An 11,315-nucleotide genomic window follows, 5' to 3' on the forward strand; every position below is an offset into this window, starting at 1 on the left:
CAGTGTCAGCTCTATTGCTCGTGGAAGGAGGAGTGGGTCCCAGCAGTCCAGCAGTGTGTGTGTGTGTGTGTGTGTGTGTGCACATATGTGTTCAGGCTATGTGGAAAGAGTGGTGCTCCTTACTCAAAAGCTCGGGACCAATCAAAAGCCCAAAGGAAAGGGTTCTGGGTGTGACTCCTTTCCCTCCAGCTGATTGCAGTCACACAGAGGGTACCATCTGCCTTCGAAGATGCCTACAAGACTCAGTCCTAACTGCTTCAACATCTTCCTCCCAGTCAGGTCAAATTTGGGGCCTCATAACCATAGCTTCTTAGACCATCAATGAGCCTGCTGTCATCCTGAGCCATCCCTGTTCGCAGAACCAGGGACAAATCTTTGAAGTTCAAGGGTGGCCAGCCTTTGGGAACCTGTGCGGCACTGTCTTTGTCGCTGTCCAAGGTCATGAGCACCAGGACCTGATGAGGAAGCCTGGGTTGCTGACAGCTCACCCCACTTTGCCCCCATCGCCTCCAGCAGAGATGAGGTTTGAATTTGCACAGCTCTACACTTCAACAGTCTTAGGGAAAAGATCCAAAAAGCTGAGGCTCAAAGACAGACCCACGTGTGTTTAATAACTTACAGCTGTGGAAACGTCCCGAGGCTGAGGAGCTGTTCTTGGTAGCGACGATAAGATGGGCTATTACCCCTGGTTTGATGCTGGCTTGCGATAGGAGGTATGGGCTGCCCTTCTGCGCAATGATTGTGGTCTTCAGGCCTATTACTGGCCAAGACACTGTACTGAGTGAGGGACTGTACTTTCTCACACATACACTGACTGCACTGCATAGGTTTTGCTGTGCCCTTTCCTATCTGAGGGATCTTCAGACCCAGGATTCTTCCTCAGGTGGAAGTGGGGTTCCACCAAATTGCAGAGGCTCATGGCTCTCTGAAGGCTGGATGCTGCTCTCCAATGAGATGCTGGCTTCTTTCTTTTTCTCCTCCTTCTTTTTACCTGCTCCATTCACCTGGCAGGTGCCCCCTCCCTTGCCACCCAATGTAGCTTTTAATACCCTGCTTCCAGGAGCTGTCCTGGCTGGACCCAGGCAGGGATAGGCCAGTGGCTTGGGAATTCTGGAAGGTCTCTTTTCAGGCCTATGGTCTTTACGGGGCCGGATTCTGGGTCTCAGCTTCAGCTTGTAAATGGATGGGACCTTCTGAGGCTTCCGGAGAGTTCTCTTACCCTTGCCCAGACATACCTTGGCTTTGTCAGAACTAGGGTCTGAGCATGGATGTGTGGGAGCCTCCAGGTTGGCAGGCATAGGCGGGGTTGAGCAGTCCTGCCCTCTTGCAGGTGACATGGTCCTCACTGTGGTGCCCTCAACACTTGGGCTTGCCTTTATTCTTGTCCCTGTCTCTCTGGAACCTAGTACCTCTTTGGGGCTTCCTGGATCCACAATTGGCCTAGGAGGGCATCCAGATCCTACCTTCCAGGCTTTCAGATTCACTTTAAGGAGGGGTAGGGGACCCTGAACCAATTCCTGGATGACTTTATCATAAGGACCTCCAGGCTCAGGCCACCTCCCACCCAGACTGGGAACATAGACCCCACTCCGAGGGATGGCTTGAGACTTTGTACCCTGAGTACAGGCAGCCCCCACCTCCAGCAGTTTCATGTTGGCCACAACCTTCTCTTTAAGGTTTTCATAGAGGGCTTGCTCTCTGGTCCTGCCCGGGGTCAGAGAGGTGTACCTCTTTTTCCACTTCTGTGTACCCAAGCTCCTGGGATCTTCAGTCTCTGAGGGAATCTGGATGTCTGTCTGGTGGTCCTCGCTTGCTTCCACGGAGTGATGCCCATGTGTGGATCTATCCAGGTTCCCTGCGAGGGCCCTTGATGAGACAGAGCCTCTCTCCATGGAGCCTCCACCTTTAGTACCCAAAGAGCTTCTTCCTGGAGTTGGGGGTTGGGCAGGGGACAGCCGGATAGGAATCTTGGTGAGCTCTTTGCCGGGGGATGAGGGCTGAACAGACACGGGCTCACTGAGCTGTGGGGAGGCACCCCGGTGCAGGAGCCAGAGAGTGTGAAGATTGGCCAGGCTGGAGGATCGAGGTGGGGGAGATGGTCCTCTTGCTGATGTTCTTTTACTGATGGCTTCAGGGATTTGGAGACTCTGGGGTGTGGGAGCCTTGGTGTGTGTTCCTCGACTGTCTGCTTCCTTGTGAACCCAAGACGTGGGAGTCCTTCCCCTGGGCAGTTCACCTGGGCATCTGTACGCTCTCTTCTCTGACGGGATACTCTGTAGGTCTGGTCCCCTACAAGTAGATGAGAATTGGGGACCAGGTGACGACACCCTCTGCGATGGAGTCATTGATTTCTCTTGGGGCCTGAAAAGGAAAAAAATCAGGCTTGAAAGGGACTCAGGACAATCAGAGGCATTTCCCATGGGAACACTATGGGGGGGGCTTAGAGACCCAGTGTTCTTCTCTGGGACAGACCTAGAGGCCCCTATGTAGCCATTCTAGCAGCTTGGGTATCCTTGTTCCCATCACACCAGATAGAAAGGGACTTCAGATCACTCAAGGGAGAATTCTGGGCCAGAAGACTGATAATCAGAAGTTACCCATACTCGGGGTAGGTCTCAGTCTTAGCTTTATCATGAAATGGAAGAATACTGAATATGGCCTCAGCCCCCTCATCTACAAGATGGGTAGGTTTTTGGAGCAACTAGATGATCCTTAAGTCCTGGGTGCTGTTTTGATTGCAAACATCTGAAGCCTTGTCTTGTTCTACAGCCCTGGGGTGTAGAGTTCAAGGCCTTGTGCATACTGGGGGAGCATTGTCCCTCTGGGCTATGTGTTACTTTTTGTGATATGGCCTCCTGAAGTGGCCTGGGAAGGGCCCAAATTCACAATCCTCCTGCCTTGGCTGCCTGAATGTTAGGACTCCAGGCATGTGCCATCATATCTGGCTTGTGTGACTTTTTTGTTGGGATAAAACATTGTTCCCTTTATCTTGGGGGATGATGCACCGAGAATAGACTTATGGGGGGACACTTCCATGTCCCTCTCTTGTACCTTAGGAGTGGAGCCATCTCTCTGAGGGTTCTGGCCTTCACTGGGGATTCACTACGGAGTCCAGGAGAAGAGGGGGTAGGAGGTCTCAGTTTTCGGCTGGAAGAGGTGTACATCTTCCAGTCCACTGGAGGCAGTGGGCTCTGTGAGCGGCTGATGGTCATTGTTGGCTGTGGCTGTGAGGGTCCATCCTGTACCTTCACTTCATGCTGCACCGGTGGTCCTGGAGGTTTCAGGAAGCTGCCTGGTTTGTGGGCTACCACAATGGGCCCCAGAGAAAGCAGAAGAAAGAAGAGTTCAATTCCTGTTTATGAAATGCATTGTTCTACCCTGTCAAATTCTCTTTATTCTCCCTACAGCGGCAGCCCCTGTTTCTAGAAAGGGACTCAGGGGACACAGTCTGGCCAGAGAGCCCAACAGCAGGATTCACTGAAAACTTATGTGGTATTGCCAATCTGCAACTTTTATCCAAATTGTATGCTTCTTCAAAGTGACTTGAGGTACTGATGAAGATTAGAGAAGGACTGGAAATCTTCAGGCCCCTTGTGTGGACTCCAAGGCCAAATCTGAGCTCTACTGAGATGTAGCTTGGCTAACGTTGCTTCTGCGTGCCTTGCGCGCCACCTTGTGGTTGCTATTAGTATTGAGCCATGTCTGCCCCTCGGTCCCCATCCACAGATCCCTGTACAGTGGAGCCCTGGGAGATCAGGCCTATTTGCCCTTCCACAAGTGATCTCTCAACTAGGAGCTATGTCTATATCTCTCTAACCAGCCCCACAGAGAAAAACTTCTGGGGAACTCACAGAGGGACGTGCACCGGCAGGGGTCATGTTTATCCAGATAATGGCCCAGCGTGTCCCAGCCACCCCCAACACGCACCATCACGTGGCTCCGGAGGATCTGAGGGGGCAAAGGTGAGGTTGAGAGCTGAGTGGAGGGCTTCCCCTATTCCCGTATATCCCCTTACACACGTGTGTGATTGGGAGACAGAATATTTTGCTTTTTAGTTTTACCCATGACTGGCATCAGACATCACTTGTCTGATGGGGCCAAACTGCTAAACAGGAAGTTGCACAGCCACACTGGACAAGGGATCTCATAAGCATTTGGATTGCTAGCCAGGTCCCAGGACACTCTTGTAGCTATACAGGGCTTCCCACATGTGTCTGCTTGCAATTGGTATGGGACCATCACACCCCTGTGATGCGTGCCAGAGACAGTGGGAGCCCTGCTCCACTCTGTAATGAAACAGGTCCTGCAGACTTTCTAAACTTTAATTTCCCCGTTCAAAAGTGGGGCTGCAGTCCCTGGCCCATGCCCACATCACAAGACTATTTATCGTCTTGGGGTCTTGGGGGGGGGTGTCTCAGGTGTTGGCTCTGCTCCCAGGTGTGCTCTATGCCCAACTGCTGTTCACATTCCTAAACAGAGAGCATCTCCAGGAGGTGAAGCCAGACATGGGGAAAGGCTAGCTAGAGGCCCACGCCAGACCTGCAATGCTGCTCACTCTACGGACTCTCCAGGGTCTGAGTGGTGTGCTTTGGGATTCACAAGGCTGGGGCTGCACACAGAACACTAAAGGTTCTTGGGTCCCTCACTCTGACCTATCCTGTGGAGTGGGAAAGTGAGGGTACCTTTTTTATATACCCTATTTCTGCCTGAGGGCAATCTGTGGACTCAGCTCTGATGGAGGTAATGGAGGATGATGGTGCTGGCTACACCAAGGGGAGGATGGGATGAGCTTGTCAACTTTGGCTGGAAACTTCTGGAAATTTTCAAGGTAAGGAAACACCTCAAGGCCTGGTGACTTGGGGTATATAATGGCTGACTTTGCCCTCAGGCTTAGTCACGGTTCTACAAAAAGAAACCCCATCTCACTGACCCTGGATGTCTCTCCGCCTAAGTCAGACTTACCCGGATGAAGATGAGAGTGTTGGAGTCCCCCACTCTGTACTTCCCCTCAGATATCTTGACCATGGAGAATTGCACTGGGCATGTGCAATGGCTCACGAGGCTCTGCACCTGTGGGTGGTGGCAGCAGAGGCTCGGCTCTCTTCTCCGCCTGAATACCCAAGTCCATTCACACACGGAGTCAAGCTAAGTGGGGTGCCTATGTGCCACCAGGCTGGTGCTGAAGTCAGGACTAGGGACTGAGAGGCAAATAGGAATGGGAAGCCTTTTAAAAACACCTGGGACAGCCTCCTGTGGTCCACTTCCCCTGCTGATGGTGGGATACAGTGGGCTGACCAGCGTAGAACATCCATCACAGGCTAAAGAATCATCCTGAAATATTGCTTGGGCTTGTAAGTTTGAGACCACATTTGGCCACACAGCAAAGGAAGAGAAAGAGAAGGGCATAGCAGAAGAGAGGAAATGGGGAAACGGAGGGAAGAAAAATGAAAGAAAAAAAGGGGGAACCCTCCCGGAGCCCCATTTTCCCCAGTGATGGGAATAGGGCTAGCCTCAGGAAGTAGCTCTTCTATGGTGGGATCCCACTCTTTGTCCTGTGCACTTCATGTTGGGTTACTTAAGTTTCACAACAGCCCCAGAAAATAGGTATTGTGTCTCCTTACACTACATGCTGGTGAATGGAAGATCAGAAAGGTTAAATGATTTGCCCAAAGCCACACGGTGGGTGTTAACTGGTAGCGAAGATATCATGTCCTTGGCACCCAGTTCTCAGGACCAAATGAGAGGTGCAGTGCCCGGCCGGTGCAAAGGCGGTAAGCAGCAATAGCCGCTGTCACGTGTGGTTAGGGGTGGGGCTCAGAGTGGAGCAGGGCAGTGGGGACTGGGAAAGAAGAAGACAGGGCACATGCTCGGCCTGAGGGCATAGCGAGCACCTCACCATCTGGTCCAGGTTGTGGAAGTGGCAAGGCCTGCGGGCAGGGGGTACGGGCGGTGGTGGGTCCGGCGATGGCAGGGCCAGGTCGTGCCGCAGCTCCTCGTCAATTTCTTCTTCCAGATGCACCAGGGCGGGAGCCGCCACACCGAAGCGCCAAGCGCGGCGACCCAGCTCCAGCAGACACAATACCACACTCTTCACGTTCTTGCGTAGCACCAGGTCCTCTGTCTCGAACATCAGCACCTCTGGTGTGGGACAAAGAAGAGAAGGAGACACGGGTGGTTTGAGTACCCCGCTGGAACCCATCCCAAGCCAGGAGTAGTGGATACAGGAGGGCGGCTCGGGTCTCAGCATCTCAGGCTGAGGAAGCTCTTAGAAGGAGTCCACACAAAGTAGCTAGGCTAACTGCAGAAGATGGTGAGTATTTGGAGTCTGGCTTATCCTAGGACAGAAAGCTCTCCCTGTCTGGTTCTCCGGCGACCCACTTAGCCAATGAGAAGATCTCAGGAGCAGGAAGCAGTTTCTTCTCTTCTTACTCATCTTCCGGACTCCCTAAACTCGGCTCTAGATTAATCAGGCTAACTTGACTATAGACTTGGGGTACCCCACCCTATAAGGCTCAATCCAGGAATCTCCCGTGGCTATGTGACCTTGAAGCTAGTCCCAGAGCCCCAGTGTTCATCTGAAAAATAGAGGTGTAGTCTATCTTAACAGAAAGCAGCAGCTGTTTAAGGGGTTTGGTCCTGGGGATGAAACTCACGGCCATACATAAGATGTACATCATAAGCTACACCCTTAGCTTCGCCTAACCTTTGACCCAGCCTCTCCCTTCCTTCCATCAGCTCAGAGTCCAAACCTGACCTGTCTCCTCCCAGTTACTTTTGGCCCGAAGAATCGTGTCACACTTAATCCCATTCCTGGGTTCAAGGCCAAAAACTGTCGCTCTCTGAGCCCTGTGAGTCCCTACCTATAGACCTCTCCCTTGAGCTTCCCTCCATCCTTTTAGTCAAGTGGTCCTCAACCCGTGGGTGGAGACCCCTGAGGGTCACCTATCAGATATCTTGCATAGCGGATATTTACATTACAATATATAACAACAGCAAACTTACAGTTATGAAGTAGCAATGAAAATAGTTTTGTGGCTGGGGGTCACACCAGACGGGAATCTGTATTAAAGGGTCTCAACATTAGGAAGGTTGAGAACCACTGTTTCAGTTCTGCCTGTTCGCTGACCAGCTTCTCCCAATTACCCACCTACCTTGTGCTTGGCTGCTGCTCCCTGACTAGTTAATCCCCTCTCCCAGACTGCTCTCTTTAGCCCAAATCTCCCCCGTCCTGTTGCCCTTGCTGGCGCCCACACCTACGTCATCAGACTGACCATTCCCATTCTGGATCCCACATCATATACACGCCTTTGAAGCACACATCACCCTGGGCAGTAATGTCTGAATCTATTGATCTGTCTGCCTTCCTAGATCATGCATTCCTGAGCATCTGGGCCCTATTCTCCTCAGTTCTAGGTACCTAGCGTGCACTGGAAACAGAAGAGGCAATGCATATATCTTCATGGATTTAATCATTGGTGAATATCTAAACTGATGTGCTAAAAGAGAAGCTACCGCACGGAAAATCTAGAATACCACAACTCCTGACCCCCAGGTCTGACTTAGCTTAAGCCTCCAAGTGATGTGTGCCCCGATATAAAGGTCTGAGATGGCTGTGTTACCTTGGACCCCCATCTCCTTGCGACACCACTGGATGAAGTTGGAGATGTTGTCCCTGGCCTGGAAGGTACCCGGCTGAGCAGCTTCATTGCAGAAAACCCCGGCCTGAGGCATGGGAATCTTTTGGGCTCGCTCAGGTGCCTCAGCCAGGAAGGCCAGAGCAGCCTCCGTGACAGCGTTGGCATGCCGGCACAACACCAGGCCAGTCTCCAGCACCCGCAGGAAGTTGGCTGCATCAATGTCCAGCCCGTACAGATCCCGAAGCCATTCAGCCAGGTCTTCCTTCATGGCCTCCAGGTACTGCTCGCTGGACTTGAAGGACCGGATGCTGCGCACAGGAGGCCTTGGGGTCCTGGGTCTCCTCCCAGTTCCCACATGCTGTGACATGACTGGAACTCAAGTATGGGAGAAAGGAGGAAACTCCTGTCCCCCAATGTTGTCTCTTTACTTCTGCTACCTGCTAGATCAAGGCCCTGGCCCAGTTTTCCTTGATTCAGTGAGTCTCCCCTCTATCCGCTGAGAGCCCAGGGTTTCTGACTTCTTTCTGAAGCTTGCTTCAGGCTTCAGCCTCTGGGCCAATTCCCAGCCCCCACTGCCCACATTCCCCAGTTCCTGCCTGAACTTTTCTTTGGTAGCTTGCAGCGATCTCACTCTTGGCTGCCTAGTCCATTCAAAGTTCAGCGCTTCTGGGACTGGTGGAAGTTGAGGGCCCTCCTCTCTTTCCAGGACTGGATAGGTCATCTACTGCCTCCGGACCCACTACTGTCACCAGCCAGGGAGCCCGGAAGACAAGCATGCAGGCTGTGGCCTGCTGCTCTGCTTTCCTTCCTCTCCTTGGAGACAGCAGCTGCTACAAACACTCCTTGTTAACCCTTCCTTCTAGCAGGCAAGTGCCTGTTGTCTGCTGCAAAGCCAGAGCCAGCCAGAGAGGGTGGGACTGGGTTCTCTTTCACCGCTGACTCCTTGTGGGGGGATTTGGGGAAGTCGAGGGTGAAGTTGAGGGCCTGGGGCTTTGAGGATGGGTGAGCCCTGAAAATGAATGTGCATGGAAGAGATACAGCAATAGAGCCCAAAGATGGGAGATTTGCCCTAAATCCTTTTGGAGGTGGCATGCAAGCCCTGGTCATTCTGTGCCTTAGTTTGTCAATTGTCAGATGGGAAGGACAATATCTATCCTGGGGTGGTGTGAAGAGCAAGAGAACAGTGTGTGTGTGAGTGAAAATACCAGAATACACAGCCTGGGTGAGCCCCGACTCTCCCGGGCTCTCCCAGCAGCCTTGTCCGAACATCACGATTCCCATCTGCTCTGGAGAACCTACCTGTTCCATCCATGTGATTCTTCTAGAACAGTCTCATCCCATGGTCACAGCAATGCATTCATTCAATAAAGATTTCTTTCTTCTTTCTTCCTCTCTCTCTTTCCTCACCCTCCTTTTCTGTTTTTTTCCTTTTGTTTGTTTATCTATTTATTTAGGTTTTTTGGGGGGACAGTGTTTCTCTATGTAGCCCTGGAACTCATTCTGTAGACCAGGCTGGCCTTGAACTCAGAGATCCAACCGTCTTTGCCTCCAAAGTGATGAAATTAAAGGCATATCCCACTACCACCTAGCTAACAAAGAGTTCCTAAGCCTCTACTATGTACCAGACACTATCATAGAGCTTAGAATACAGCAACAAGCAAAAATGTCACTGCCTGAACTCATGGAGGCTACATGTATGTTACATGTATGTTACTGGGTAATGGGTAGTAGATGGACAAAAAGTCTGATTCAGAGTGCTCGAACACCCCCGTAATCTCAGCATTTGGGAAACTGAGGCAGGAGGATTGAGCGTTCAAGGCCAGCCTACATAGCAAACTCGAGTCCAGATCGGCATACATGGTAAGACCATGTCTTAAGAATCAAAAGACAAAACAAATAACAGAATAAATGTGTAGTTGATCAGGTGGTGATAAATACAGAGAGACTACAGGAGAAGAGAGTGGTGGCTTTAGATGAGGTGACACCATCCATAAAGGAAAGCCTCATGACAAGGTGTCACCTGGGCAGAGACCTGACAGAGTGAGAACATGACCCCACATGAGGAAGAAAAGCCACCAGTGCTGAGGCTTGGAGGCAGGAGCATGCTTGGCATGTTCTAAGAATAGCAATGCTAAAAAAAGAAAGAATAGCAAAAGGAGGGGCCTGGAGAGATGGTTCCGCAGCAGCTAAGAAGGACTGCTGCTTCTCCAGAGGGCCTGGGCTTGGTTCCCAGGACCCACACAATAGTTATCTGTGCCACCTGCCTTAGGGGATCTGATGCCCTCTTTTGACCTCCATGGGCACCTGCACACCCATGGCACACAGATATACATATACACACAAGTTTTTAAAAAGTGAGGAGGGATGGAATGCTGGCTTCTCTTGTAGAAGACTTGAGTTCAGGTCCTAGCATACACGTGATTGCTCACAGCTATTGGTAACTGCAGTTCCAGAGGATCAGACACCCTCTTCTGGCTTCTACTAGCACCAGGCATGCAAATGGTACACATACACATATGTAGGCAAACACTCATAGAGATAAAATAAAAAATAAATCTTTCATAAGAGAAAAAGAAGGAAGAGGAAGAGGAGGAGGAGGAGGGCTGGAGGGATGTCTCAGAGGTTAAGAGCTCTCTCTGGCTGCTCTTCCAGAGGATCTGGGTTTGATTCTCAGCATCCACATGCAGCTCACAGCTGTCTGTAATTCTAGCTGCAGGGGATCCAATATCTTCTTCTGGCCTCCATGACGACAGGCCAGGAACACATATGGTATACAGAGCCTAGTATACAAGCCAACACATTAAATAAAATTTGAAAAACAATAAAGAGCCAGGCAGTGGTGGCACACACCTTTAATCCCAGCACTTGGGAGGCAGAGGCAGGTGGATTTCTGAGTTCGAGGCCAGCCTGGTCTACAGAGTGAGTTCCAGGACAGCCAGGGCTACACAGAGAAACCCTGTCTCAAAAAACTCAAAAAGCAAGAAAGCAAGAAAGCAAGAAAGCAAGAAAGCAAGGAAGCAAGGAAGCAAGGAAGCAAGGAAGCAAGGAAGCAAGGAAGCAAGGAAGGAAGGAAGGAAGGAAGGAAGGAAGGAAGGAAGGAAACAGTAAAGAGAGGACAGACATGAAGCTGAGAAAAAATGAGGCCCCAAGTCAGCCAGGGCCTGGCAGGAGGATGCCAAGATGCCCTTTTCTCCGAGTGAAAAGGCGAGTGTACTATAGAGTTGAGGATAGGGACATGCCCTTACTTGGGCAGCTGTGTGAAGAGACTGCAGGACCAGAGGAATAACTGGACAACATTTGGAATACCAACACCATCTAAGTAGGGCAATGGTAGCTTAGACCAGGTGATGACAAGTAGCTACATTCCATGTTGCTCCTGCAGAGTTCATAGGATTGGTCTAAAACAGGGTTTTCAGTCTTGACACTCTAAGGACCTGGTTAGCTAGCTCTTTATTGTAGAGGGCTGTCCTGAGCATCTTTGAGGGACATTTGTCAGAATGCATGCCCTCTACCCACCAAATGCCCATAGTATATACCCCAGATTGTTACCATGTCTTAGAATATATCCAGCTATTGCCACATGTCTTCTGAATGGCAAAAATCTTCCCCTTCTTCACCTTGGGAGCTTCTCATCTAGGTGATCATGTGACCCAGAATCATCTACACAGATACCTATCT

General features: G+C 51.0%; 1 protein-coding gene across 1 annotated transcript; it reads right to left on the minus strand.

The window, feature by feature from the left end:
• Positions 1–332: 332 nt before the first annotated feature.
• On the minus strand, positions 333–8,097 carry Gas2l2 (growth arrest specific 2 like 2). Its single transcript, XM_028772477.1, has 6 exons — positions 7,620–8,097; positions 5,897–6,138; positions 4,963–5,070; positions 3,852–3,948; positions 3,052–3,304; positions 333–2,361 (listed from the first exon to the last, which is right to left on the minus strand). Exons 1-6 carry the CDS (start codon positions 8,002–8,004, stop codon positions 861–863), a joined length of 2,586 nt encoding a protein of 861 aa, XP_028628310.1. The 5' UTR covers positions 8,005–8,097; the 3' UTR covers positions 333–860.
• Positions 8,098–11,315: the final 3,218 nt, after the last annotated feature.

Source organism: Grammomys surdaster, unplaced genomic scaffold, assembly GCF_004785775.1.
Source record: "Grammomys surdaster isolate TR1022 unplaced genomic scaffold, NIH_TR_1.0 213, whole genome shotgun sequence".
NCBI lineage: Eukaryota > Metazoa > Chordata > Mammalia > Rodentia > Muridae > Grammomys > Grammomys surdaster.

Coding starts and splice junctions, on each gene's coding strand:
- Gas2l2 (XM_028772477.1), bottom strand. CDS start 8,004: ATGTCACAGCATGTGGGAACTGGGAGGAGACCCAGGACCCCAAGGCCT. Junction 5,071..5,896: donor TCCACAACCTGGACCAGATG/GTGAGGTGCTCG, acceptor CACCACCCACAG/GTGCAGAGCCTCGTGAGCCA. Junction 3,305..3,851: donor CTGCCGGTGCACGTCCCTCT/GTGAGTTCCCCA, acceptor CCATTGTGGTAG/CCCACAAACCAGGCAGCTTC.